Source organism: Caloenas nicobarica, chromosome 13 (assembly GCF_036013445.1).
Source record: "Caloenas nicobarica isolate bCalNic1 chromosome 13, bCalNic1.hap1, whole genome shotgun sequence".
Lineage (NCBI taxonomy): Eukaryota > Metazoa > Chordata > Aves > Columbiformes > Columbidae > Caloenas > Caloenas nicobarica.
In genome coordinates, this window is record NC_088257.1 from 4,087,598 (window position 1) to 4,115,455 (window position 27,858).

At 66.3% G+C, this 27,858-nt stretch overlaps 2 protein-coding genes across 2 annotated transcripts; one reads left to right on the forward strand and one right to left on the reverse strand.

Moving 5' to 3' along the window:
- The first annotated feature begins 637 nt into the window (after window positions 1-637).
- On the forward strand, window positions 638-5,859 carry HK3 (hexokinase 3). The gene is made up of 20 exons (XM_065643745.1): window positions 638-669; window positions 780-953; window positions 1,077-1,131; window positions 1,209-1,371; window positions 1,695-1,843; window positions 1,969-2,088; window positions 2,206-2,298; window positions 2,390-2,489; window positions 2,573-2,753; window positions 2,902-3,057; window positions 3,171-3,404; window positions 3,491-3,795; window positions 3,873-4,012; window positions 4,159-4,278; window positions 4,366-4,461; window positions 4,580-4,679; window positions 4,798-4,981; window positions 5,066-5,221; window positions 5,379-5,612; window positions 5,724-5,859. The coding sequence occupies exons 1-20, from the start codon at window positions 638-640 to the stop codon at window positions 5,857-5,859; spliced, it is 2,928 nt and encodes a 975-aa protein (XP_065499817.1).
- Window positions 5,860-5,980: 121 nt separating this feature from the next.
- Window positions 5,981-18,770, reverse strand: UNC5A (unc-5 netrin receptor A). Its single transcript, XM_065643744.1, has 16 exons — window positions 18,656-18,770; window positions 10,643-10,864; window positions 10,356-10,499; window positions 10,177-10,280; window positions 9,895-10,075; window positions 9,612-9,779; window positions 9,266-9,430; window positions 9,003-9,191; window positions 8,244-8,543; window positions 8,064-8,151; window positions 7,812-7,980; window positions 7,490-7,723; window positions 7,232-7,381; window positions 6,979-7,143; window positions 6,723-6,901; window positions 5,981-6,524 (listed from the first exon to the last, which is right to left on the reverse strand). Exons 1-16 carry the CDS (start codon window positions 18,768-18,770, stop codon window positions 6,365-6,367), a joined length of 2,733 nt encoding a protein of 910 aa, XP_065499816.1. The 3' UTR covers window positions 5,981-6,364.
- Window positions 18,771-27,858: the final 9,088 nt, after the last annotated feature.

Here is a 27,858-nt window from a genome sequence, read left to right on the forward strand (position 1 = left end):
AGGAGAGGAGGAATGGCAGATGGTGCGTCCAAAATCAGCTTCCCAAGGCCTGTCCTTGGGCTGTAGAGGGGCGGTGTGAGCTCGGGGCTGCGGCGCCCGGTGGAGCAGCACATGGCTGACCTTCCCAGCCTTGGTGCCAGCTGACAGCCGCAGCCAGGGGCTGCAGGGACCGCTGGAGCGAAGACCGTGATGTCCCCGTGTCCTCGGTGTCACGGTGCCTGCCAGGGGGCTCGTGTGGGTCGAATGCTGCTGTGTGCCCGGTCCCCGTGGCTGGGCCGTGGGGGTCCCTGCCGCAGAGCCCCTCACTGGGAGCAGGGGGACTGATGACTGGGTTGCTAAATTAATGGGATGAGCCCATGCGGAGTTAATTAAAACTCAGTCTTAGATTGAAAAGCGCTCCCAGGAACCGGGAGCGGCCGCTCCCGCGGGGGCGCCCCGGGGCGGTGCGCGCGGGGCCGCCCATTGGCCAGGGCGGGGCCGGCGGCGCGGCGGGCTGGCCAATGGCGGGGCGGGGCGGGACGCCTGCGGGCGCTGCTTCAGTTGCCAGGCAACGGCAGCGGCGTTGGCAACGGTCCCGGCGGCGTTGGCAACGGTCCCGGCGCCGCCGACGGGCGCCCTCCGCCGCCGCCCCGCAGCCATGAGCAGCCCCGAGCGCCGCACCGTGAACCGGTGAGGGGCTTCTGCCCGGCAGGGCCGGGGTGGGGGTGAGCAGGACCTCCCTGCCCCCCAGGTGTTGAATCTCCCGGGCAGGGGAGAGATCAGCCTCCGGCCTCTTGCAGGTGGAGGGGAGCCCCGGGCCGGGCGACGCCGGGGCAGCCCCCTTCTCCCCCAGCCCCCGCGGACCACCTTGGCAGCTTTGCCGTCGTGGGGCGCAGCTGCCGCCTCCACTCCCGGCTGCCGGGTCACGATGGCAGTGAGACCACGGCGCCGTGGAGCAGGGATGCAGAGGGGAGGTGGGAGGCAGAGCGGGGACGGGCCCCCCCCAGCCCTGCTTGTGTGCTCAGGTGTGGGCAGGCGTGTCCTGTCCTCCTGCGGGCCAGGGCTCAGCAGGTGACATGCCACCTCCCTCCATGCAGCCCTGCAATGAACCATCAGCCAGGTCACCCAACCGATGGTCCCGCCTGCACACCAGTAAGGCCCATCCCTGCCCCACACCCAGTGAGAGGCACCCCCTGCCCTTTAGGCTTGCCCTAACGAGCCATCCCCAGGTACAACGAGCCCTGCTGGGGCTCACCGTCCCCCTGGAGACGCTGCAGGTGGTGAAGAACCGCATGCTGCAGGCCATGGGTGAGGGGCTGAGCCGCCAGACGCACGCACAGGCCTGTGTCCGCATGCTGCCCACATACATCTGCTCCACACCTGATGGCACCGGTAAGACAGCCCAGCCTGGGGATGGGCCGCTCTGCTACCTGCAGCCGCACACGCCTCACTGGACATGGCTTTAGGGGTGCCAGGGAGGGGTGCACCAGTCTCTGGCCAGTTATGTGGTCCAAGCTGCCCTTGCATGGACTCTACTAGTCCCCAGCATAGGGGCAGAGGCCATGAGCTGGCTCCCTTGGCCGCTCTGGTGTTCTCAGGCTCTCAAGAGCCTTCCCTGTGGGTGAATAACTGTGCCTGGGACAGGGTGAGGAGCAGATTTGGTGCACCTGGCACAGAGCAGGTCTCTGCCTGACACTGCCTCTGCTCCCCTGTAGAAAAGGGCGAATTCCTGGTGGTGGAACTGTGCCACAACCACGTCCGGACCCTGTGGGTGACGCTCCAGGGTGACGGCAACCAGTCCCCAGAGGTGACGCAGAATGTCTTCGACATGCCGGAGGACATCCCACGGGGCACAGGGGAAGCGGTACGAGGAGGCCATGGCAGAGGTGGCTGGTGCTGGGCTGCCCAGCACCACGGAGGCTCAGCAGGACTCTAGCCTGGGTGCTGCATAAGGGAGAGCAGCCAGTCACCCTGGCCGTGCCTTTGCAGCTCTTTGACTTCATCGCGCAATGTGTGCAAAAGTTCCTGACTGACATCAGCAGACTGGAGGATCGCCTCCCCTTGGGCTTCGTCTTCCCCTTCAGCTGCAAGCAGACGCAGCTGGACAAGGTGAGTGGGACAACCCTGACCTGTGGCCACAGCCGCCTCCTCCTCAGCACATCATCAGCGCGGAACGGGGCTGGCCCGGTGGTGGAGGCCAACGGATCTGCCACGTGCCCTCCACAGGCCGAACTCATCTCCTGGTCCAAGGACTTCAGCTGCAGTGACGTGGAGGGGAAGGACGTTGTGGAGTTGCTGCAGTCGGCCATCAACAAGCAGGTGGGGGGGCTGTGGGATGGAGGGGCCTGGCTGGGGGCTGCCCCTGTGGAGGGGCTGATGATGCTCTTTGCATCCCTTTGCCCCTGACCAGCTCAACAATGTGGATGTCGTTGCCCTGATGAATAACACTGTGGGCACCATGATGACCTGCAGCGTGGAGGGCAAACCCTGTGAGATCGCCTTGGTCATGGGTGAGCAGCGGGCACCGCGCATGGCAGGGTGGTGGGTGCTGGCGTGGGGGCTGCACTGGGGCTCACCCCAATCACTCCCGCAGACCAGGGCACCAACAGCTGCTTCATGGCCGAAGCATCACTGGTGGAGATGATAGAGGCAAGTGGACGGATGTGTGTCAGCACCGAGTGGGGCTGCTTCGGGGATGATGGCAGCCTGAACGATGTCGTGACCCCCTACGACCAGCACGTGGATGAAGAATCCTCCAAGCCAGGGGAGAGGAGGTGATCCCAGCTCCCAGTGAGGGCAGGATCGGGCATGCCAGGCCCCACCAGCAGAAGCACTTGATCCCCTGTGACAATCGTGGCTGCTCTGAAAGGGCCGTGGAGTGCTGGGGGGGGGATGACTGACCCCTGCTTGGGCTGCACGCAGGTTTGAGAAGCTGGTGGGCACCCTGTACCTGGGGGAGATTGTCCGGCACGCGATGATCGCCCTGGCTGCAGAGAAAGCTGTCTTTGTTGAGAGCAATATCAACGTCCTGAAGACCAAGGGTGTGCTCAGCACCCAGCAGGCCCTGGAGATCATCGAGTGAGTGTGTGGGGACCGGGAGCTGCCGTGGGTGGGAGGAAGGGGGTGATGGGTTGGTGTCCCTGTCTGTGAGCCGGTGGCCCTGTTAGCCAGTGCTGTGCTCTTCCTTGCAGCGAGGAGGAAGGCATGGCCAAGGCAAGGAGCCTTCTGGAGGGTCTGGGACTGCGGCCGAGCGAGCACGACTGCTGCCGGATGCAGCAGATCTGCCGGGCGGTGGTGAGCCGTGCTGCCGCGCTCTGCGCCGCTGGGCTGTCCGCCATCCTCACCTACATGTGCCACAGCCGGGAGCTGGAGTGCTTGGTGGTCAACGTGGGGGTGGACAGCAACTTGTACCGGGGCCACTCCAGGTGAGGAGGGACACGGGGCTCCTGCCAGGGTCCCACCCCAGCGGGATGCCTCGTGCCCTGTCCTCGGCATCTTCTTCCTCCACCAGGTTCAGAGAGATCCTGCAGAGCGTGACAGCGCTGCTGGCTCCTGACTCCAAGGTCACCTTCGTGCCCACATCGGATGGGACTGGGCGGGGGGCAGCCATAGTGACAGCGGTGGCTTTGCGCCTGGCGACCCAGCGCCGCGAGGTGGATCAGGTGCTGGCCCCGCTGCGGCTCAGCCACAATGACCTGAAGCGTGTCCAAGGACTGATGAGGCGGGAGATGGACCTGGGGCTGGGCCGGGAGACCAACCCCACCGCCTCCGTCCGCATGCTGCCCACCTACGTCTGCAACACGCCCGATGGCGGCGGTGAGTGCCGGGGGCCTGGGAAAGGAGGTGCTGGGGTGGCTGTGGCCCCACTGATGCCCTGTGCTGGCTCCCCACAGAGCAAGGCAAATTCCTGGCGTTGGACCTGGGGGGGACAAATTTCCGGGTGCTGATGGTGGAGGTGGGAGCGGACGGCATCCGCATGGCCAGCGAGATCTATGTCATCCCGACCGCTGTCACACAAGGCACTGGCGAGGCGGTGAGGCTGAGGACCTGTGGCTGAGGGATGGGATGAAGGGTGGGAATTTCCTCCCCCCATTGCTGTCTGTGGGCCCAGGAAAGGGCTGGGAGACCCTCACAGCATCGCCCCAACTTGGCCTCTGAGACCATGGCCACTCTCCACAGCTCTTCAACCACATCGTGGAGTGCATCATGGACTTCCAGCTGAAGCAGGACCTGGGGGGTCAGGTCCTGCCGCTCGGCTTCACCTTCTCCTTCCCCTGCCAGCAGCTGGGCCTGGATAAGGTGAGGGCGCAGCCCCGGCCCCAGGGAGACATGGGGATCCCCAGGCACGAGGTGGCTGCCCAGCCCCGGCTCCTGCCTCTCTTGCAGGCCGTGCTGCTGACCTGGACCAAAGGCTTCAACGCCTCGGACTGCGTGGGGAAGGACGTGGTCCAGCTGCTGCGGGAGGCTGCGCAGCGCAAACAGGTGGGGAAGGACAGAGGACACATCTCCTGTCCCCGAGCTGTCACCCTGCACCCGTGGTGCCAGCTCCAGGAGCCGGCTGGTGCCGCTGAGCCGTGTGTCCCTGTCTCCTGTTTGGCAGCACTTAGGGCTGAAGGTGGTGGCCGTGGTCAATGACACGGTGGGAACCATGATGTCCTGTGGCTATGATGATCCCAAATGTGAAATCGGCCTCATCGTGGGTGAGGAGCACCTCTGCACCCAGGGGATCCCTCATGCCCTCACCACCGCCTCAGCCACAGGGTGCCAGGCAGCTCTGCCAGGGCTGTGGTGGTGGTGACACAAGCACGGGGCCCACAGGGACAGGGACCAACGCCTGCTACATGGAGGAGATGCACAATGTGGGTACCGTGGAGGGGGAGCAGGGCCGCATGTGCATCAACATGGAGTGGGGGGCCTTTGGGGACAATGGCTGCCTGGATGACATCTTCACTGACTTTGACCAAGTGGTGGATAAGAAAACAATCAACCCGGGCAAGCAAAGGTGGGTGAGAGCCCCAGTGAGGGGAGGGAGCTGGGTGGGGGTGGCTGTGCCCTGCTAAGGCTGCCAGGGCTGTGCCTGGGGCAGGTTTGAGAAGCTCATCAGTGGTATGTACCTGGGCGAGATCGTGCGCCACATCTTGCTGGCACTGGTGGAGAAACAGCTCCTGTTCCGCGGCAAACCCTGCCCCAAGCTCCAGACCAACGACATCTTCCCGACCAAGTTCCTCTCCACCATCGAGATGTGAGTGCCAGGTTCCCTGAGCCCAGGGTGGGGGGTGTGAAGCCAGAGCCCCAGGAGAGGGGCCATGCAACACTGATGGGGTGCATGCAGGGTGATGTCACCTCCAGCCCCAGGGATGGGCATGGGGACAGTGATGCTAACAATGTGTCTGGGGCAGCGATGGGCTGGGCCTGCGGAAGGTACAGGCCATCCTGGAGGACCTGGGGCTCCAGGCCAACTTTGAGGACAGCACGCTGGTGAGGGAGGTATGCCAGACCGTGTCCAAGCGGGCAGCGCAGCTCTGCGCCGCCGGCCTGGCTGCTGTGGTGGAGAAGATGCGGCAGAATCAGGGCCTGGAGCAGCTGGTTGTCACTGTGGGGGTGGACGGTACCTTGTACAAGCTGCACCCATGGTGAGTGGGGCTGAGGGGCACAGGCACCCAGCAGGGACCCATGCCCTATGGGAGGGGCCCAGGGGAGCCATGGGGGCATCAGCCCTCACCCTCCTCTCATGCTCTCCCCAGCTTCTCCCAGCATGTCCAGCAGACGCTGAAGGACCTGGCACCCAAGTGCATCGTCACCTTCAGGCAGTCAGAGGATGGCTCGGGCAAGGGGGCTGCGCTCGTGGCTGCCGTGGCCTGCCGCGGGGTTAAGCTCTAGGGACAGCCACCGCTGCCACCAATAAAGCACTTTGTTCCACGCCTCGGACTCCCTGGGGGACGTGGTGGGGAGGACAGCGCGTGGCCGGGCACAGCCCCACATAGCAATATATATCCAATTTATTTACATTCACGTCCGGCAGACCCCCCGCCCGCGGCACCGCTATGTACATAAGGCCAAGTGTAAATACTTGAATGCACTTAATACAGAATTAAAAAAACGGTCTTTACACAACACGGCACGGGGCCCGGGGCCGCCCGGCCCCACACGCAGACAGCACGACGGCACCGCACGCACGACGCACACCCAGCGCCCCCCCAGCCCCCGCCATGGGGCTGCAGGACCCCTGGGGGGCCCGGCTGCCGTGGGGCACGGGCATCCTTGCAAGGGGGCCGGGCAACCCTCCCTGGGGGCTGTGGGGCAGCAGGGGCCCAGGGTTCAGCCGGGGCCCCCCCTGCCCCATGGCGGCAGTCCCCCAGGAGCGGGGTCAGGGCCCCCATCGTGCTCAGCACTCGGCCTCGGAGAAGAGGGCACCGTCCTGCTTGCCCACCTCGGCCACGGCGGCAGCCAGCTGCGAGAGGTTGCCGTTGGGGAAGTGCCGCGCTTCCCACAGGTTGAGGATCATGGCTGTGGGGCTGGGCTTCGAGGCAAAGAAGCTGAGATGGCTGTGGGGATGGAACAGAGGGACCATGTCAGGGGACAAGGGTGGCTCTGCACCCCATGCTGGCCTCACTTTGGGCACCATGCTGGTCCCAGGGTCCCACAGCACGCCAGCTCCAGCCAAAGGTGCAGGATGAGGACAGAAGCCCCCCCTCCCCGCCCACTGTGTCACCCTCCCCAGCACTGTCCCCCTCCCAGGCCACCTGTCAAGGTTGAGTTTCTGGGCCAGTGTCCTCCAGTCGGCTCCCCGGGTGCCCGGCGGGTCCAGGCTGCTGATGATCTTCTGGCGGATGAGGAAGGGGATCTTGAAGGCACTGGGTCCCACCAGGGCTGGGGCGCCCACCTCGCTGTCAGGGACCAGCCAGTCCGAAAACCTTGTGTCCTAGGGGAGGGCATCAGTGGCGGAGACGTGAGCCCCTCCCAGGGTCACCCTTGGGGCCCCCCCGGCCCTGCCCTCACCTTGGCGATGTTGAAGTTGACGGTGAAGCTCTGCCCGTCGCCCTCCACCTGCCAGACCCAGATCTTGCAGGCCAGCTCGCAGGTGCTGGGGCTCAGGCGCTCCAGGGTGAAGGTGCAGTGCAGGAAGGGCTGCAGCCCGCTCCAGATGTGGTAGAAGGGGATCTCCTGCGGGGGGGTGGTGGGTGGGGGGAGGTTCAAGGTTGCAGGGACACCCCCGGCATCCCCATCCCCACCCAGCGGCCAGGCTGCTCACCTGGTAGCTGGCAAGGAGCTTGCTCTTCCAGAGGGAGCTGGGCATGTCATGGATGGAGAGGCGCAGGTTGTGGTAGCTGTCCTTGAAGTGCAGCACCCGGGGGGCTCCGATCAGCTGTCCCCCCAGCTGCTTCTCCAGCTGGATCACCTCCTGCCGGCACAGGCAGCGGTCAGGCAGGAGATTCTGCACCCCAGGCGCCCAGTCCTGCCTCACACCGAGCCGGGATGGCAGGGGGATTGCATGGGGACCTCCAGCTACCTTGAGGACATCCTGCGTGTCGCTGAGGCAGTAGACGCGGATGTTGTACTCGAGCGAGGGGCAGGCGGCCGGCGCGAACAGGACCAGCTTGAGGCGCTTGGAGGCCGCCATGCTGAGGGACTCCCCGACCAGGGCAAAGCGTCCCAGCTGCTCTGTGAAGATGTAGCAAGCCTGCGCTTCCAGCTGGCAGTAGTACAGCTCCGTGCATGGCTCGGCACCCAGCTGCAGCACGTCCTGCAGCACCAGGGCAGAAATGAGATGCACCCCGGGCACAGGTATTCCCCCTCCAACCCCAACCCCCTCGCCCCCAGCAGGCGCTCACCTCCCAGGTGCCCTCACAGGACTGCTTCTTCAGGCGGATGCTCCAGTTCTCAGCGCTGGCCTCCACGCAGTGACCCATGGCTAGGATGGCGGGGCGGGTGAGCAGGACGCCGGGGGGGCCGCAGCTGACAATGGGGCTCAGTAGTGTCTGGCAGCCGGCCAGGGGCAGCCTGGGGCAGCAAGGGGGGCACCTGAGCAGGGACAGACCCCCCCAGGAGCCCCATGCCCCAGCAGCCCCAGCTGTGGCACCTACCTCACCTCCTCCTGCTTGTGCAGGGTCAGGTACACCTCGTAGATCTTCCCCCGCGGGATGGCATCGGGTGGGATGAGCAGGCTGATCCCTGGACGGGGGGTGCAGGTGTGGGGGGCCAGCCCCATGGGGACCTGCCCACACCGGGCAATGCTCCCGCACCCCGCACCCACCCCACTGTACCTGTGTTGGGGATCATGAGCCGCCCCCCTAAGAAGTTGAAGGTGCCGTAGGCCATGTTAGTGGTGCCGCGGGGCAGGGAGCGAAAGTAGCTCTGGGTGGAGAGCCGGGCGACGAAGTCGGCACCCTCGGCGGCAGGCGAGCTGTGGTGCAGCGTGTGCCGCCCAGCGCCCAGCGGGCTCAGCAGGTGCCCGTTGGGCAGCTGGAGCTTGGCAGGGCCATCCTGGCGCGGGCAGAGCGAGCCCTGGTAGGTCATGGTGGTGGTGCTGAGGTCGGGCTGGATGGTGAGCAGGCTGGGGTTGTCTGCGGCACAGAGCAGGGGACCGTGGTGCTGGGGCATGGCGGGGACATGGGGGGTCCCTGTCGGCAACGCAGTGGCACAGCTGGCCCTGGGGGGCATGGGGCACACAGCCCCTGCCCCATGGTAAGGACCCTATGGGGCACAGCCACCCCTGGGGGTCCAAAGGGCATCGAGCCCCTGCCCCATGGCACAGCCCCTTGGGGCACAGTCACCCCTGGGGTCCCCAGAGCACCAGCCCAGGACACAGGCCCTATAGAGACCAGGGACCCTGCAGGACACAGAGCCCCTACTGACAGCCAGGGACACTGTGTGGTGCAAAGCACTGACCCCCACAGTCAGGGACCCTTTAAGATACAGTGTCCCTGTCCCTACGTCGGAGATGCCAGAGGGCACAGAGTCCCCACCCAGGGCCAGTGATGCCCTGGGACACACAGCCCCTGCCCAGTGTCCCACTCACTCACCGGCTTTGCTGGGCTTGATGCTGACGGGCTGGAAGCCCGCGGTGAGGATGGAGGAGTCAGCCACATCGGCGTCCAGGCCCCCCTTCTTGCGGCAGTACACCAGCACCCCCACCAGCAGCAGCAGCACCAGGCACACGGCCACGGCCACCAGCCCCACGTACAGCGCCACGTCCTCCGCGCCAGGGGCAGCTGCGTGGGGCAGGGTGTCAGCACCCGTGGGCACCCACCCCAGGGGACAGCCCCACCGTCCCCGCCGTGCTCACCATGGCTGCAGAGCTCGGAGGTGCAGTTGCGGGTGTCCAGCTCGGGGCCGTGGCAGTCCCGGCCCCCGTTGCGCGGCGCTGGCTCTGAGCACTCCCGGCTGCGCCAGTGGGTGCACTCGGCCCCGCACACCGACCACTTGCTCCACTCTGACCAGGCGCCGTCCACTGCAGGCACAGCCGGGGGTCAGTGCCCCACTGCCATCCCCTTCCCCTGCCCCAGGGCCAGCAGAGACGGACACACGGGGATGGGGGGGAGGACGAGACACCTGGGGGGACAGGGACTGTGATGGGTGCAGCAGGGAGTGCAGCATCGGCATGGTGACGGCACCCCGGGCGGGGCGGGTACCTGGGCAGAGGGTGGTGCAGGCTGTTTTCTGCACGTTTTGGCCCTCACAGAAAGCCCCCCCATTGAGGGGTGTGGGGTTGGTGCAGGTCCGGCTCCGCTTCTGCCAGCCCCGTCCGCAGCTGGTGCTGCAGCCCGACCACTGCGTCCACGTCGACCAGCCGCCGTTCACTGGGTGGAGAGGGACCCATCAAGCATCCCGCCGGGACGGGGGGCACAGGGAGGGACAGGATGGGGAGGGTGACACCAGAGCAGCATGGCGGGGCCAGGCGCGGTGGGGCTGTACCGTAGACGGTGATGGCGGCGGAGGCACTGCGGCGACGGGCCACGATGTTTTTGGCCACGCAGGTGTAGTTGGCGGTGTCAGCCAGGCGGGCCTGCCGCAGCACCAGGCTGTGCTCCGGTGTCACGTAAACGTTGGCATCCAGCGCCGGGTCCACCAGCTCTTCGTTGCGCAGCCACTCCACCTGTGGGGCACAGGGATGTCACTGGGTGCCCATCTGGACCTCCCCATGAGGGAGCATGCCCTGTGTCCCTTGGGGCAAGAGACACCCTCAGCAGGGCTCACCTCGGCAGGGGGGATGCCTTCGGGAGGGCGGCATGGCAGCACGATGCCCTGCTCGATGGAGACCTCCCTGGCTGTCGGCTCCTGCTCAAAGTTCTTGCGGAGATCTGGGGAGGTGCAGGGGTGAGCGGGAGGCTGGGGCCAAGGCCCTGCACCCCATCCAGGCACCCGCAGACACTCACAGGCGATGCGCACGAAGGCTTTCTGGCTCTTGGTGGTGCCAGAGGAGCTCCATGCCACGCACTGGCACCAGTACTCCTCCAGCCCAAAAATCTTCTCCACTTGCTGGCGGGTGACCTCGATGCGCACTTCCATCACCGGCAGCCCTGCCACCGGCAGGCAGCACATCAGCCCCGGCACGCTGGGAGCGGCTCCTGCAGCCCCAGCCCCGTGCAACATCCCCACCAGAGAGTGGCACACATGGCTGCCCGTCACCGGGGCTGGTGCCATCCCTCCCGCCAATACTCACCGGTGCTGCGGTCAGTGCTGTGCTGCGTGATGTGGTCACCCTGGTGCACCCACTCGCCATTGCACTTGAAGTAGATCTGGGTGGCAGGGGTGGCACGGCAGGCCAGGCTCACCGCCTTGTTCTTCACAATGTAGACGTCCTCCGGCTCCAGCTGGAAGTGCGGCAGCAGGTCCAGGGACACGCCGGACACCGGGTTGGCCACAGTCGCGCTTTGCTGAGCACCTGTGGAGAGACAGAGGCTCGGCCACTTCCAGCGTGCCCAGGCTGGGCAATCGTCTACCCTGGCACAGCCCCATGCCAGTGACCCCGTGCCTCACCACTGTCCCCCCACCAGCAACATGGCAGCCCCCTCCCAGCCCCGCCATCCATCAGGGAGAGCAGCCGCACGCTGGCTGCGCCTGCTGAACCCGCGCCGATCCCTCATGTCCGCACTTAGTGCTAATGAAAAGGAAATGTAGTGTGACCAACAAGGGCCATCGCTCACGACTACCGGGGCATCCGCCGCCCCCCTTTCCCAGCACGCTGCAAGGCACCGGCTGGGGGACACATCCTGCCCTGCCACAACCTGGGGTGCCACAGGGATGCAGGGTGAGGAGTGTGGTGCGTACCCATGCCCTGGGGACACGGCAGGGTGGCACAGCGGTGTGGGCCATCTTATGCCACAGGCACCCACCTGGGAGTGTGCACAGGCACAGCACACGGGGGCTGGATTTCCCCAGCGTCCCCAGGGTGGTGAGGGTGGCTCAGGACTGCACACATGTCCCTTGGGGGCTGTGGGTGCCATGCACCAAGGCAGGGTCCCCACAGGGACAGCAGCACTGGGGACATGGCATGTGACATGGCCCTGCAGTGCCAACATCCCCCTGCCTGGACACAACCGGGTGCCCCCGCTCCCCCGACCCCGCTGGTGCCCGCTGCAGAAAGAGTTAATAAACCAGGGCCCTAAATAAGCATTTGATTAACAAACGATAAAATAGCGATTGTGTCACTGAATGAAGCTGTAATTGCTGCTGCTAATTGGCTGGTTAGGATTTAATAAGCAATTAAATGGGATGGAATGCGCAGTAATTAAGTGCCTTCCTTTGGCAACCGCCCGCTGCCCCCCACACGCCCGCGGGACCCCTGCTGCCCCTGCCCGCCCCAGCCGGTTCCCGCCTGGCACAGCCGCCTGCATGACAGGGACGAGGCTGTGGGGGACACGGGGGTCCCTCAGGCCCCGGCCGTGTCCCCCAGGGGGGCTGCAGGCCCTGCTGCTCCCCCCAGCTGGATCAGGCCCCTCCAAGCCAGGCAGCCAAGCCCACCGGGACGGGCAAGGTGCGGCAGCTCATTTACGCGGGGAAGATAAACGGCCACCATAACGCGCCAGTTATTACCCCATCAGCACTTTTACAATGTCACTGGCAATTAATTTAATTAAAACCCCTGTCGGGGATATACAGGCATTTCATATTTCACTGCTTTAACGACCCCCCCCACAGCCGCAGCCCGGGGCCGGCCCGGGGGGTCACGGCGCGGACAGCCGCTGCAGTCCCCGGTGCGGTGCCGACCCTGGTACCGGCTGCGGCACCGCTCACCGCATCATCGGTGCCTCACACTGCTGCGCCTCCTGCTCGGGCAGCCCTGGGCGTCCACATTGCATTGCCTGCAACGGCACATGGGCCGTGACGACCGAGGGGCTGAGACGGGCAGAAAGGCAACCCAATTTCATTATTGACTACCAGGTTTGCCGCTGCACAGTGCCGCTGCTGCCTGCTGCCCGGGCGGCTGCGGCGGGCACACTGGATGAATGGGGGAACGATGCTGCAGGGACCAGCCTTTTAATCACACGTGAAATGAGTACAGCGGGTGCTGAGTTGTGTGTCCATCCATCACGGCCAAGCAGAGGGGTGTGGGAAGCCTTGGGCTCGCAGCAATGGGGAGGGGAGGCAGGATGGGCTTAGAGCACCCCCAGCCACCCACCTACCCAGGGTGCTGGGTGCCTTGTGAGCAGGATGCAACCACAGGCAGCAAACAAAGCCGGGGACATGCAGGGAGCAGCAGAGCCGGGGGGCTGCCAGGCACCCCACACAGCCGCTGAGTGGGATGCTGTCCTGCCACTGGGCACCGTGCTGGGCACTGGTGGGGCTCTGCACTGTGGTGCAGTCATGGATGGAGCCATGTGGCACAGCTGGGAGGCTGCAGCTGGCCTGGAGCCCCGGTGAGGGGGCGGAGGGGCTGCAGTCTGGATGCCACATGTACCATGGGCACCCCATCCACGACGGGTACCCTTGCGCACTGTAGGCACTGCATTCACAACGGGCATCCCATGCACTCCATGGCCATCCAATGCACTGCAGCCACCCCAGGCAGCAGGGCTGTGACAAACACCACCGGTATCTCACGCACCCCACATCCCACGGGTGCCCCATGCTCTGCAGGCGCCCCCATGTACCATGGGCTCCTCATGTCCTATGGGCTCCGACACACCACAAGACACCCCATGCAGCACAGGCACCCCCCCACGCCACAGACACCCCACACAGCGTGGGCACCCCCAGCCTGTGGGCGCAGCGTGGGTGCCCCGTGGGCAGTGGCCCCCCACGCTACGCTGTGTCGGCTCCCGCACGCATCGGCCTCGCTGCTCACCTGCCGCTGCGTTGCCATGGAGACAGGCGAGATGCTTATGTCACCTTGGCAAAAGGAACTGGAGAACTTCGGTGGGGATGGGGGACAGGGACTGGGGGGACAGCAGGGTGCTGGGTCCTACTCACCCCTAGGGCACCCCTTGCCATGGCAGGGGGCACAGCTGGCTGCTCTCTCAGCAGCCGAATGGGTAATTGAGAGCGTGGTTTGCTACCAGCGCCGATAAATCACAGCCGGTAAAGCCAGTGCATTAAGCAAGGCTTTATTATCAATTATCCCCCGCCCACGTGGGCTAACGAGCCCACCGGCAGGCCTGACAAAGGGGCAGGGGGCTGGGGACCAGGGCTGTGGCACCCACCTTGGGGTGCAGGGGTGACGGGGGCACCTTGCTACAGGCTCTGAGCACCTGCCTTCACTGTGGCACCCCCAGCTGCTCCTGGTCCCCTCCTGATGCACAGAACCCCCTCACTCCCTGTGTCCCCCAGCCACTGCCACCCCAGCTGGCCACACAGCCCCTCACCGTAGTGCCTGGACCCCCCCCCAGCACCAGAAACACTGTGTACTGGTGCTATTGGGCAGGGAGAGGCTGTAGGACACTGCATTGCCCAGCGTGGAGGAGGGCACTGCCAGGACCACATGCCAGCAAGTGCCCCCACAGCCTGGTCCCTCTGGTCCTCAAGGGGCTGATCCTGCCCCGGTGCTGGTGTCATGCTCCCTGGTGGTGCCAAGAGCAGCTCACCGGGAGCCTCAGTGCCTGCTGCGGGGAGACGCCAGGAAGGTCAGCGTGTTCTTGGTGAGGAGAGGCTGCCCGCCGGCAGCTGCGGCACTGCCAGCCCTGACACCGGCATGCTGGCATGCGCCTGCTCACCACGGCTGCCCCAGGAGGGAGCAGGGAGCTGGAGAAGGCTCAGATGGCACCGGTCTGCCCCAAACATTGCTGCCTAGCCAGGACCTGCGCAGCGGGCATCCTCGGCATGGAGCCGTCCCCGCCACCCCTGCCCCAGCCTCCCTGTGCCCCTGTCCCCTGCCTGACACCGGCCGCCCTGCGGTGAGATGGGGACCACAACACCAGCACCTGCCCTGCCAGCTGTGCCCCCCTCTGGGGACCTCCCCAAACCCCCACAGGCTTTGCAGCCGGCAGATTCAATCCCAGCTGGCGTCCCATCCATCGTGCCTGCGCCAGGCCTGGCACGCCATTAACATGAAAGATTTCCTCGCACTTCCTCAGTGCCCGGTCTGTGCCCTGGCAGCAGGTAATCAAAGCAATAATTGCTGCTGATTGCGTCGGCCTAAACGAGGGAAGGGTGGGCATCAGGGGGAGGGCAGAAGATGCCCAGTGGTGCCCAGGGGAGCCTGGGGGTGCCAGCCCTGCCTGCAGCCTCGCACACGGGGGTCCCCGCCGCCAGCACTTTGCTTTCTGCCGCACACGGAGGAGGGGAGCTGGCACAACTCGCTGCCATCAAAAGCTTGTCTGAGGCTTTGAGCAGGGCAGCATCCTGCCGGGAGAGCCTGGCTCCGAGCCGCGATGAGGCAGTGCTGCCTCCAGCAAATCCGCAGCCAGGGGCCACGGCATCGCCCAGCACTGCCCACCTGCCTGCAGCTGCTCCAACGCTACCTGGAGCATTTGGGCACTGGCAAACACTCCCCCCGCATCCCCTTGCAATCCCACGCAGGCCCCACGGTGACACCAGGCGGGTGCCAGTGCCAGCCCTGGCCGGGCAGGGAGCCAGCAGGGTTGGATGCCAACACGGGGCAGCACGGCTGGGCCCCCGGCCAGTCTGGTGTGTGGCGAGCACCGGGCGTGATGGGACAATGGGCACGGAGTGCCAACGCGTCCCCTGTGCTCCAGCGGGCACCGTGCTCCCGAGGGTGCCCCCGCCTGCTCCAGGGCCGTGTCCCCATTTTCCTGGCGTGTCCCCACAGGCTGGCCACTGTCCTGGCCCCCCAGGTGTGTGACCCCCGTGTGCCAGCCCCACGGCCAAGGGAGGGGCTGGGGGGGCGGCGGGGGCCAGAGTGTGCCTGTCTCCCAGGGAGCGCGTGGCAGCGTCTGGGCGCTGATTAAGCAAGCGCTCGTTATGAATGAATTAGTCAGGCGGGTTTGCATGACAATGGAGCTGCCTAATTACGGATTTGAGCTGATAACGCTCTCCCCATTACATGCAATTAGCGTGTCCCATGGCGGGCAGGGCTCCCGGTGGGCTGCACCCTGGTCCCACCCCACGGCCCCAAGCAGCGCCCACGCCAGGCCCACGCTGCCCTGTGGGAAAGGGTCCCATCCTGGCCCTGGCTCGATGGGGGATGGAGGGGCTCCCCCACTGACACTGGGAAGGTGTTGGGGGGCACAGGACCGGCCCAGCCCCATGTGCTGGGACTGTCGCTGTGGTCCCACACCTGGGGAGCTGAGCAGCTTTCCTGGCTGGCCTTTAACTGACAGTGAAGAGCAAACGCTCCCACCAAGCCCTGGTCCCGCCAGGAGGAGCTGTCAAGGTCACTCTCATCCCCGCGTTCCCACTTGAGTGGGGAGGGGAGACGAGTGGGGGCCGGGAAGGCCCCTCCAGCCACACAACAGTCCTGGGTGCAGGTTCCAGCCCTGCAGCCTCTCCTCCCACCCACGGGTGGCACAGAGTGGTGACAGCAGCCCTGGCATCCCACAAACCTGTGGCAGCAAGAGGGGGCTGGGACCTGAGACCCCTAACCTGTGGGCAGGGTCTGGGGGAGCAAGAGTGAGCTGTGATCTGCCTGCAGCCACCCGGGAGCAGCACCCAAAGAGTGGGCAGGCAGCGGAGCCAAGGGGTACTGGGCAGCTGGGCCTAACTGGCTGAGGACGGGGTGTCAGTGTGCCCAGTCTGGAGCCAGCCCAGCCCAGCCTGCCTGCAGGCAGACACATGACGCGTGGAGCAGCGATGGTGCCGACAGCCGGCGCGGCGCTGGCACCGCGGGTGCAGGGTAGGGCACGGCAGGACATGCACGGGGCGGTCCCCATGCCATCAATCCTCGGGCACCAGAACCAGTCCCGGGGTGGTCCCAGGTATTGCCAGCCATGCAGGTGGGGTAGGGGTTCAGCTGACCCATGGCTGTGAGGTGCCTGCGATGTCTCTGGGGGTGCCCAGCCCCTGGTGGCACCGCCAGCACCCCAACCCCCTCCTGCAGGCACCTGCCAGGCTCCGCACGGTTTGATGTAGTGCCAGTCCTGTGTGGCACCGAGCCAGAACAAACAGCCCTGGGCGAGCTGCGTCTGCCGCACGCTCGCGTTGACAGCCGGCACACGCCAGCTCTGCCCGCTACCCTACCCTCCTGCCTGCCCCGCGGAGGCACCGGTGCTCCGCCAGGGGCAGGTTGTGGGGCGCTGACGGGATGCAGTGACTTGGGGTGCCAGGCTGCGGGGCACCAAATTGTGGGGTGGCTGCCTGCTGGAGCCTGAGGGTCCCCGGCAGCCTGGTGAAGCCGGCAGCACTATATGGCTCACACGAAGTGAAAGCAGAGCCCGTGGCCCCGGCCAGAGGGGCTGGGGCAGGAGCCAGTGTGGGTCACACTCGCTGGGGTGAGGGCCAGCCTGAGGGCAGGAGATGCACTAGGGCCTGGCACTGGCTGCCACAGATGCAAAGGGGAATGGCACATGGTAGTGCTGGGTCAGGGGCAGCTCAGAGGAAAGACACTGCCCTGTGTCCTTACCCCCCTAGCAGTGCGGCACTTGAGCAGGGCTGCTCCCATGTCTCAGGTGCTCGCCCCACACTGCTGTCCACGGGTGAGCCCCAACCCTCACTGCTGCTCCCACCCTTCCCCTGTGGGCACCACACTGGGGATGCTCAGCCGTGGCTGCAGGCAGGGTCCCTTTGCCTGGACACCCGAGCTCCGCTGTCCCCGACCTGTGCCTTGGTGCCCCCTGGGAAGGGGTGCCCTGCCATGCCAGGCTGAAGCAGCACCTGGCGTACAGAGGCCAAGCCTTGCCATGTCTGTGCCGAACGGCAGCCGCGCAGGTGGCTGGGCTGAGTCGCGCCGCGGCTGGCTGTGAGCTGCCTGCCAAGCGAGCGGCGGGGACAAGCTCCCGCGCTGCGCTGCCCCGAGCCGGTGCTGGCACTGCCGGGCCCCCACACACCTCCTGCCGCAGAGCTGGCGTGGAGTGGCCTGGCGCAGCCCCCCCCATCTTGCCATCCTCTGCTTCCATCTGTGGGTCACCATGACCCTGCAGGTGCCATGGGGGACAGCAGTGTTCTGTGCCCAGCAGGGGGTCGCTAACCACAGCACCCCCCATATGGAGTCTCCTGCATCGACAGGGTGCCCATCCACCACGCCACCCACCGCGCCGGCTCTGCAGTGTCCCCCTGCAGACAGGGACATGCTGAGAGCACTGGGCGCACGGTCCCTGGTGTGCCCAGGCGGGAAGGACGGGTGCGGGGAGCACGGGGGCTGCAGCCCGCCTGGGTGCCCGCCGTGCCTGCCCGGCACACCGAGGCCAGACTAGGGGACATCTCCGGTGTCAGCAGGAGGGTCGGTGGGCCGGACACCCAGGACGCAGAGGGTCCCCCCGCCCCAGGCCCCCCGCAGAGTGCACGTCCAGCCTCGCGCAGCTCCCCGCCCCCAGCCCGGTCCTTTGTCTGCAGCCGCCACTTCCAGGCTGCCGTGTCACCTGCCAGCAGCCGCCAGCCCCGGGCACCCCCCGACCGCCAGCCCGGCAGCCGCTGCCGCTCAGCCCCGGGGGTCCGGCCCAGCCTGCTCCCCCACCCGCCTGCTCCTGCCCTGGGGGGGCAGAGCCGGGGGCAGCCGAACTCCGGACCCGTCCGCGTCTGCAGCAACACCGACGCAGCTCCGCATACCCCCCACGCCACGGCCACCCACGCGCACCCCCACGGCGTGACAGCACTCCTCCAGGCCATCCCATCACCACGGTCCCCCGTGTCCCGGCCAGGTGACAGTGATGGCAGGGACGCCGTGCGAGGGGCAGGGTCCCCGTGCGCGGAGCAGATCCGCTGCGGACACCGGTGCCCAGGACCAGCGGAGCCCCGGGGGAGCGGAGCCGTGACGGGGGAGCGCCAGCCCGCCCGGTGCGGGCAGCGTCCGGGGCAGCGCCGGCTGGGCACGCGTGTGCGGCAATGCGTGGGCACAGCGGAGGGCGGCAGTGCCTCCCGTGGGGCAGGGCGCACGCCGCCCGCCCGGGAGGGCACCCCGCGGACCCGCCGGTACCCCACAGCCGGCAGGGCGCTCCGCACAGAAAACGGTCCCCGACCCTCCCGCGCCCCGTCCCCGGGAGCGCACCCGGTTCCTCGCAGGACGTCCGCCCGCCCGCCGCCGCTCCCCGGGTGACCTTGCCCAGCGCCCAGTGCCGGTGCCCGGTCCCCGCCGCGCCCCTCCCGCCCGGAGCCCGGTGCCCGCGGGGGGCGCGCGGTGACTCACCGGCGGCGGCGAGGAGGGCAGCGGCGAGCAGGGCACCGAGCGGCCCCGGCGCGGCGGCGGCGGTGGCGGCGGCGGCGGCGGCGGGGGCCCGGCGGCGGCGCGGCCGCGCACCCATGGCGCGCCCCGCGGAGCGCTGCGCGGCGCGGGGCGAGGGAGCAGGGCGGGCCGCGCTCCGCGGCGCCCTCAGCGGGCCATGGCGCCACCGGCCCCGCCACCGCCACCGGCCCGGCCCCGCCGCTGCTGCCGCCCGCCGCCGCGCCGCTCCGCCGCTCCGCCCGGGCGCCGCCAATGCGGGGCGGCGAGCGCGGACCCGCCCGCGGAAGGGACGGCGCAACAGCTGGGCGCGCCCCCGCCGCCGCCCCCCGCCCCGCTCCGCACCGCCGGCACCGCACCCCCCCGTCTGCATCTCCCGCTCTGTATCCCGCCCCCCGCGGGCCGGCGCTGGGGTCCGCACCCTTTCCCGAGCGCCGCAGCACCCCGCGCGGCACCTGGGGCTTGCACCCGCCCGGGACACGGTGCTCCCCCCCAGCACGGCATCCCCCTCTCCGGGACACCCCTCCCCCGGCACCCACCCCGCACCCCGCTCTGCCCCGAACCCCTGCTGCACCCCACGAGTAGGTGAGGGGACGCCCCCAGGAGCAGAGGGTCCTGCCGGCACCCTGCCCTGCACCACCCAGCCACCACAGCTCCAGCCCCGAGTGCGGTGTCTCCTGCTGGGAAATGTCATGGAAGTGGGGCCACCATCTTGGTGTGACCGTGTGCCACCCGTGGGGCGCCACCTCACCGCCAGACGTAGGGCTCTAGCCGCCAGGTACCCCACACTCAGCCAGGCTGGCCTCTCCATGGGATACAGCTCAGCCATGGCTGCAGGATGTGACCCCTTCCCTCCCCATGCCATCCCTGCCCCCAGCCAAGGTGCCTGGTGAGCAGCGCTGCCATCACCAGCGGGCACATTGCAGTGTGAGCAAGGGGTGAGGGGCAAAGGCGGATGAGGCTGCATTGGGATGCCTGAGGTGCTCCCCCAGCTCTGCGGGAGCCAGAGCCTGTGCCAGCAGCGCTGAGCAGCCCTCTCTTCCCAGCGGTAGGGGCCAGGCAGGGGCAGGGCCGGGAAGCGGCTCCCAATGTCGCACAGCAATAATTTCATTAGCAGCTCCAGGAACAATTAACAGCTACACTGATGCCTTCAAGAGCTGAAGTGGGTGCGAAGCCAGCATGGCTCTCCCAGGTGGCGCTGGCTGTGCCGTGGCCTCCACATGTCCCGGCGCAGCTCTGGCAGTGCTGGGCAGAGGTGACGCCACCACCAGCACAGCCCCGGGGTGACGCCAGAGCTACCTCCCATCGTCGCACCCCTTGCCAGGGATCTCCTGTGTGGCTGTGCACTGGCCATGTGCGCAGGCAGGGCAGCGCACGAGGGGTGGCACCCATGGGTGCGCAGTCCTGTCCTACTGCGCTGCCCCAGGCAGTGCCCTGAGCCCTGGCATCCCACATGGGCACTGGTGAGGGCCAGCCAGCAGAGGAGATCCCTGGTCCCACTGTGGGCAGAGCCCCAGCACGGTGATAACCACGCTCCTTCAGGCTGGTTCCTTGTTACTGATGGCATTTGCATGGAAACAGGATGTTTTTACTCCTCATAGCTCCATCTGCTCCTGCTGAAGTCACCGTGCTGCACGTGAGCTCCCGGGGGGCTGCCATGGGAACCGGGGCGAGCTCCCCCGCAGTGCTGAGACCCCCAGCCCAGGCTCCCGCAGCAGCCAGACCCCCTGGCCAGGCACCAGGGCAGGACAAGGAGGGGGTACCTGCTGTGGATCGGACCCACATCCCTGAGACACTCAGCATGGTGCTGCCATGGGGCAGCGCAGTGGGGAGGAGGCTCAAGGCCCCGGCGTGGCTCCAGCCCCGTCTGCTCCTTGTGCCACTTTCCCGGGATGACTTCCAGCTCCCAGCACTGTGCTGGTGGTGCCAGCAACAACACTCCCACCATGTGGCACCCACCGCACCCTCCCTGCCCCACCGCCTGCCCAGGGGTGCTCAGGGTGCCTGGTCCTGTCCCAGCTTTGCCCAGGTCCCTCACCAGGTGCTCGTGGCATGTGGTGCCACCCGGGTGCTTCACTGAGGCTGTGTGGCATCACCCTATGTGTCCCTCCTGTGCCTTGGGCCAGCACGGCTGGGCCGTCAGTGGGGAAGTGGCAGGGCACGCTGACAAGTTAATAGACTCTAATTAATACAGATTGGGGAGATCACTTTCAATTCCACTCCCTCTCCCTCTTGCTGAGGAAGAGCCAAGAGGGTGGATGAGCTGGATCCTGCTCCACAGCTGCCGGAGCCCTAAGCCCTGCCACCAAGGGGCCATGCTTGCCCAGTCCCTGCCTGAGGGGATACCCAGGACCCCCACCCACCCACCGGGGTGGCATGAGGTGTCAGAGCGTGTGGGGTGCCACAGACTTGGAGGCTTCGAGGAGGGGAGCATGGTGCCTGGCCGGCTCGATGCCCCCAAAGCAGGGTGTTCAGCACCTGGCTGTCCTGGAACTGCCACAACCCCGGGGGGATGCTGGAAGCACCGGCCCCACCAGGTGCTGTAAATGGATTATTACTCAGAGTAATTAAGATGGAATTAAAAATTAATTCTCTTCTCCAGCATGCTGCGGTTGTGGCTCAGCCGCGTGCTGCAGCCATTGTGCCGGGGTTTGCTCCTGAAAGAAACTGCGTTGGGGTGGAGGTGACAGGAGGGCATCACCTGGTGGGTGGCGGGACCTGGGCTCTGTGGGCTGTGGCTGCCACCTCCCGGGGAGCTCACCGCGCTGGTACCGCTCCCCCCTCACCATGTGCCCTGGGTGCTGTGTCCGAGGCAAAGCATCACCCGGTCTGGCAGAGCCCGTGCCGTGCCCGACCTCCTGCCCAGCCCTGGCAGCCGCGGGCAAGGCCAGCCCTGAGATTTTCTAAACTCCTATCAAATATTTAAATAGGTACTTGAGCTCATGTATAATGGATCGCCCGCGCGCTGCCTCCCCATCCATTTGTGGTATTTAAGGAAGTCGAATATTAAACACCATTGTATTAGCAAAACCGCCGTCTGCTTAATTGAGTTACAAACAGGGAAGGTGGTGACAAATAAACAATGTATAATTCATGGCCCCCACGAGCAGGATGCGGCTGGGGCCCTGGCGCCGGACAGGGTCCGGGTTGCGCAGGGTGCTGGGGCCAGCAGGGTGAGCGGGCACCAGCGCTGCTGGTGCCGACGGCAGAGCCGAGGTGTGAGGAATGTGTGTGCCATGTGAGGGACATGTGCCAGAGCACGGCACGGGACAGCATGGCATGGGAAGGCATGGCATTGGACATGCCAGGCCTCATCCTGCACAGGGATGCTCAAAAATCAAGCCAGTGAGAACAACCCCAGCCACACAAGGAACAGGAAGATTATGAAAATGAAAAATAAATAAATATGGATGTTGAGGACCTAATTCTGATAAGAGGATTTTCAAAATTAGCCATTTGCAAGAGTAGATTAACAGCGCACAGCGCCGGGGGCAGGAAAAGCTTCATTAAGGCGTGCGGCAAAGCCTGTCCCAGCACAGCCCGCTCCTCACAGCCCCCAGTGCCCACAGAGCGACTGCCCGCTTTTTAAGGAGACGGATTTACTGCTGCCATGGGTGGAAAAAGGGCAACTAGAGGAGTCAGAGCACAATATGGTGCCACCCTGCCCACATGGGTCCTGTGGACATGGTGTCACGGCGCTGGAACCTGGTGGTGTTGGTGGCTGGTGATGCTGGGGATGCTGGTGCCTGTGCCCAGGCAGAGGGAAGGGGTCCCCAGGTGTGTGCCTGGCACCCCCAGCCCAGACATGGGGTGGCTGCATCAGTGGCAGTGTGGGGCTGGGACGGGGGGAGCCGGGTGAATAGGTTCCCTGTGCCAGCCAGTGCAGGGGGAGCTCCTGGCCAGGACTGGTGCTGATGCCCCCCAAGCAGTGCTGTGGCTGCTGGGCTGGAGGCACCTCCAGGTGCCCCAGGGTGGGCAGGAGGCTGCTGGAGCTCAGAGAAGCTTTTTGCATCCTCTGGCTGGGATTTTCTATCCAGGCAGCCAAGCAGAAACCTCATTACAGCCCAGCACAAAGGCAGCGTCCTTGTCTCCGTCCCCACACCTGGCTGGGGGCTGGCGCAGGCTAGGGCAGCCACGGCTGTGGGCAGCGGGAGGGTGTCCTGGGCATAGGCAGCTGGGGGGGCTGAAAGGGGCCATGTGCTGCCCCCCAAACACCCCCTCAGCAATTTGTGCTCCTCAACCCAGCCCAGGGCCTGCCAGCCCCCTCCCCAGCCTCACACAGACCCCCCTTCTGCAGTGCAGGTAGGTCAGACAGGGGTCTGAACTGGGTGCAGGCAGGGCAGGCAGGGCAGGGTGCCGGCAGCACAGTTGCCCTGGGTGCTCAGTGCTCCCACAGCAGCAGCAGCAGCCGATTAATTAACAGGGCGGTGGGAGAGAAGCTGGCGGAGCTGCGCAGGATCGATGGGTGCATCGACCGCCTGGGAACCACCAGCCCTCCCAGCCAGAGACACGGTGCTGGGGCTGGTGGGCAGGGAGTTGGGCAGAACACCGGCCCCACAACTGGGTGCTGGCAGGGTGGTGCTCGTGGGCTGCAGCATCACGAGCCCCTTGCAAGGAAACACTGGGGTGCACAGGGCCAGGAAGGAAAGGGACAGGCAGTGGCCACTGCCTGCCGTGTGCCCTCACCCCGGCAGCCCTGGGGCTGGCAGCTGCCAGGAGAGCGGCCACTGCCTGCGCCGTGCTGGGAAGATGTGGGGGTGCTAATGGAACACCTCTTTTCCAGCTGTTGGGATGCATCTGTGTCAAGGGAGGCACAGGGTGGTCACTCTGAGCTGGTGGCATTGTCTGAGGGAGCTGAGGGACGGGGCTGCGGGCAGAGGCTCGGGGGCAGCGTGGGCACAGCCCCTGGTGGGACAAGGCCCCGTGGGCACGTGCCAGCCAGCTGTGCGGCACCGAGACCACAGCACGGGGCCAGCAGAGCAAACCCCAAAGCAATGGTGGCCAGGGGGACACAGGGCAGGGTGGTGGGGGACAGCCCCGCCTGCAGCCTGCCATAGCACCGTGCCGCAGCCACGCTTCCAATGCCTGCAGGTCTGTGACCACACGGCTCTTGTCCCTGTCCCCATCCCTGTCCCCATCCCACCTGCCTGCTCTCCCCGCCTGTCTCTGCCTAGCGGGAAGTGCCAGCCGGTCCCTGTGGGGAAGAAGAGTGCTCAGCCGTGTTGCAGGAGCCTGGTTGCCACCATCATGCAGATGAGAAGTGACAGCGAGGGACCCTTCTCAGGCACAGGCTTCCTGCAGCAGCGCAGGGCAGGAGATACTGTCCCACTCTCCCCCTCCTCTGCAGCTGGCCCTGGGGACAGCCCTGCAGGCACTTAACCCCTTCCCCTCCGTGCAGACCCCTCCATACCAACCCCACTGTGCAAACCCAGCCATGCAAACCCAGCTATTGGAAAGGAGCAGCCCAGAGCAGGCAGGCAGCAGCAGCACTGCCATGCCTGCCTGCCCCGTGCTGCAGGGACAGCAGGCAGGGAGCAGGATGGGACAGACAGAACCTGAGGCCAAGAGCAAGACCCATGGGTGCAGCCCCCCTGCTGCACCCATCTGTGTCCTGCCAGGCGCGGGAACCTGAGCGTGGAGGGGTCCGTGGGCCCCTCGCCTCCCACTTCTCCCACACCGGCTGCTGTCTCCGGGGAGGTTGTCATGGGAACGTTGCGCTGTAGGTACCCCTCACCCTGGGTACCCCTCCTTGCATGTCATGCTGCTTCTGGATGGAGGACAAGCTCAGCCTGCACCCCTGGTACAGCCTGGCAGGGTGGGCAGGGAGGACATAGGGCACTTTGTGGGGGTCCATTGCCCCAGGGATGTTCAGAGGATGCTGGCAGTGCCCAGGGTTGGAGGTCCCCTGCATGTCCACATCCCCCCTGCCAGGGCCTGGTGCATCCCCGGGGCCCCCAGGTGGGCGATGGGGCAGGGGGGTGGGTGCAGGCACCACGGGAATGGTGTGGCAGAGCCCCAGCACCGGCAGCCGCGCCGCCTGCCCACCCCCACGGTGAGCCAGCGCTGCCTGTTCTTCCCCGGCCCACGCGCCACGAAGCCAGCAGCTCCTTCCCCAGTTACTTTGGGGGACTTTAACCCTGCGGCGCCCACCGGTCACAGCAGGATGGGTACCTGCACCTGTCTTGCACCGGGTGCGTGCCACGGGGCAGGGGACTGGATCTGTCCTCACTGCCGGAGCCGTCGAGCCGGTGTCGCAGGGAGCAGCTGGGTTGGCAGCGCCCGGCCCTGGCTGCCCGCCAGCTGCCGGCAAGGTGACCGTGGGCAGGAGCCCGGCACCACGGACCTGTGCTGCACGCTCGGAGAGCGAGACTCGGGTCCCCATCCATGCACCAGCACAGCACCGCACTGCTGTCCCCGTTCCTACTGTGCCCCACAGCTCCCCTGGCCCCACATCCCCATCCCCGTGGGTCGCTTACCCTGCGCCCCCCCACCAGACCCCGCAGCACCCTGACCCTCCTGGCCCACTGCACCCCATGGCTCCCCTGACCCCCACCCCTGTCCTTGTCAGTCCTGCTGGCTCCAGCATCCCCTGCCCCCACTTGCAGCCCTGCCGCATGTCTGCTGCCATCTGCCTCTCCCTTTTGATTAGTATTAATTTTTAATTACGATTATTGACAGGGCTGCCAGCTCGGCTGCCAGCTGGGACAGCTGCCCGGCCTGAGGCAGGCCGAGGGCAGCCCTGGCACTGCCACACTTGCAGAGTGGCTCCTGGCCACTGCTGTGCCCACCTAGGGGGTCCCTGAGTGCCCCCCACATCCCAGCACCCTCCACCCCCCGCGACAGGGACTCCATGGTGCAGGGGCTGTGGATGGAGGCCTGTGCATCCCCAAAGGGTGGGCTCCGGGTGGGCAGTGCCAGCCCCCCAACCTGGCTGGGCTGCAGGGCTGCCAGGAGCCCACAAAGCCAGGGAGATCAATGCTCCCTATTATTTTTCCAATCAAATGAAATCCCACTGCGGCTGCATGCGAATGGCAATGAACTGCGGCAGAGTGGCAGCCTGTGCCAATTCTCCCAGTAACCTTGGCCTCCTGGCATCGTGGGGTGCAGGGCACCCCGTGGGTATAGCCCCCTTGCTGCGTCCAGTGTAGGGGCAAGGGGACCGGGACGGTGTGCCTGTATGACCTGGGGTCTCAGCCCTAGAGCCGGGAGGAGGAATGGCTGCGGGGCGGGGGTCATGGCGAGCAGAGGGACAGGTTGAAGGGGCAGAGGGACAGGCAGCTCCCGGCCCTCACCCACTTCATGCTGCCACTGCTGGGGTGGGACACAAACAGGGGCCATTAACGGTTGGGTGGGGGGCTCAGCACCTCGCACACCCCTCCTGCCTCCTGCCCCCCGGCTCCAGTTTCAGCCGTGCCAGCCCCACACTCCGTGGCCCCACGCGTGGCCGCTGCCTGCCCCGCGCCCGGCGGGCAGGGGGAACCCCACTGCAGGCAGGACAGGGCGGAGGGCACCCCACTGTAGCACCAGGGCGGTGGGAGGCGCCCCGCTGCAGGCAGCCAGCCCGCCGGAGCCGGCCAAGGCCGGGCGAGCGGCACCATCGCGTGGCGACGGGCCGGCAGCGCAGGCAGCGCAGGCAGCGCAGGCAGCGCAGGCAGCGCAGGCAGCGCAGGCAGCGCAGGCAGCCAGACTCTGTGCCCGCGTCCCCTCTTCAGAGCCCCCGGCTCCCCCACCTGCAGCCAAAAATGGTCCAGCTCTAGGCGTGGGGCTACCAGCCTGGTGCTGCTGCTGGCTGTGAGGCCAGTGCTGCCTGCAGCACCCCAACCTGGTTGCCATATGGGAGAGGGCAGCAGGGTCCTGTCACCCTTGTACCTGCACAGAGAAGCAGCCCAGGGCCAGCTCGTGATGCGAGGACACGGGAGCATGGCGTGGCATGCTGCATGGCAGGGATGAGCTGCCCTGTCCCCTCTCTGGCAGCTCCTCTTGACCCCTCCATGTGCCTGACACACAGGCAATGTGGGGTGGTGGAGGGCAGGCAGAGCCCTGGCACAGCTGCCCCAGGGGAGCTGTGGTGTTGGTGGCCCTGGAGAAGCTGTGGCAGTGTCCCAGAGCAGGGCAGGGTGCAGCCAGCTCCAGCAAACCCCACAGGCCTGCACTGGGGTGCACCAGGGTGCTATGGCCACAGTCCCTGCCTGCAGAGCGAGGGCCAGGCACACATCAACTGACTGCAACAGGGGGATATGTGGTCACCACTCTGTCCTTCCACAGGACCTCAGTGCCATGCCAGCTCCCTGCAAAACCCAGGTGCAGGCAACAGTCCCAGCTGCAGGCAGTGCTGAGCCAGCACAGTCACCATGCAGCAGTGGGGGACAAGTGGCCCAAGCTCTGAGTGCAGATGGGCTGGATGTGCTGCCATGGACACGGTGCAACCCTGGGCTGAGCTGGAGCTGCCTGGGTGCTCCTGGGGGGGATGGAACAGGCTGCTCCTGCAGGAGAGCTACGGCGTGGCCAGAAGTGAGCAGCTCCACCTCCAGAACACGAATAGGCGGGGGGGGAAGGACAGACCCAACAGTCAAAACCATAAGATTAAAGGACAGAGCATGGTCTGGGCTGCAACAGGGTGGGAGGGGTAAGCAGACCCCTCTATAGCTGGGAAGCTAGTCTTCTCAAGAAGGCAGACCTGTGTCCCACTGATGTGCGGGGGCTTGTGAGAAACAGGGGCCAGCTACCCAGGCTGAACTGACCCAGATGAGCTGGGCTCTGGTACCCCCTCCCACACCCAGGCTCATAGGGCAGTGAGCTGAGCCTTGGCCAGGGGAGGAGAGAGCCCAGTATCCTCCTGGGGACTATCCAGGGTCCCCCAGAGTGACACCCCCGCAGCCCCAGGGAGACTGACATTGATCCCAAGTACTGGGGAACACGCAGTGCCCCAAGTTGACAGTGATGCCTGGGCAATGCCAGCTCTGTGCTCCCAGCCCTGCTCACCCAGCAGGCAGGTACAAGATACAGCAAATCCTTGTTCCCCTCCAAGGGGACCCTGCCAGAAGCAAAAGACACCCCAGCATGCCAGAGCCCTTTCCCAGTCCTGGACACACAGACTGTGCTCAGTTGCAGCCATTCATTGTGGGACAGGACAGGGGGACCCCGCAGGCAGTGCCCCGCTTCCCCCACAG

Coding starts and splice junctions, on each gene's coding strand:
- HK3 (XM_065643745.1), top strand. CDS start 638: ATGAGCAGCCCCGAGCGCCGCACCGTGAACCG. Junction 3,796..3,872: donor CAACACGCCCGATGGCGGCG/GTGAGTGCCGGG, acceptor GGCTCCCCACAG/AGCAAGGCAAATTCCTGGCG. Junction 4,982..5,065: donor ATCAACCCGGGCAAGCAAAG/GTGGGTGAGAGC, acceptor TGCCTGGGGCAG/GTTTGAGAAGCTCATCAGTG.
- UNC5A (XM_065643744.1), bottom strand. CDS start 18,770: ATGGGTGCGCGGCCGCGCCGCCGCCGGGCCCCCGCCGCCGCCGCCGCC. Junction 10,500..10,642: donor CAGCACTGACCGCAGCACCG/GTGAGTATTGGC, acceptor TGCCGGTGGCAG/GGCTGCCGGTGATGGAAGTG. Junction 8,152..8,243: donor GCTCATGATCCCCAACACAG/GTACAGTGGGGT, acceptor CCCCCCGTCCAG/GGATCAGCCTGCTCATCCCA.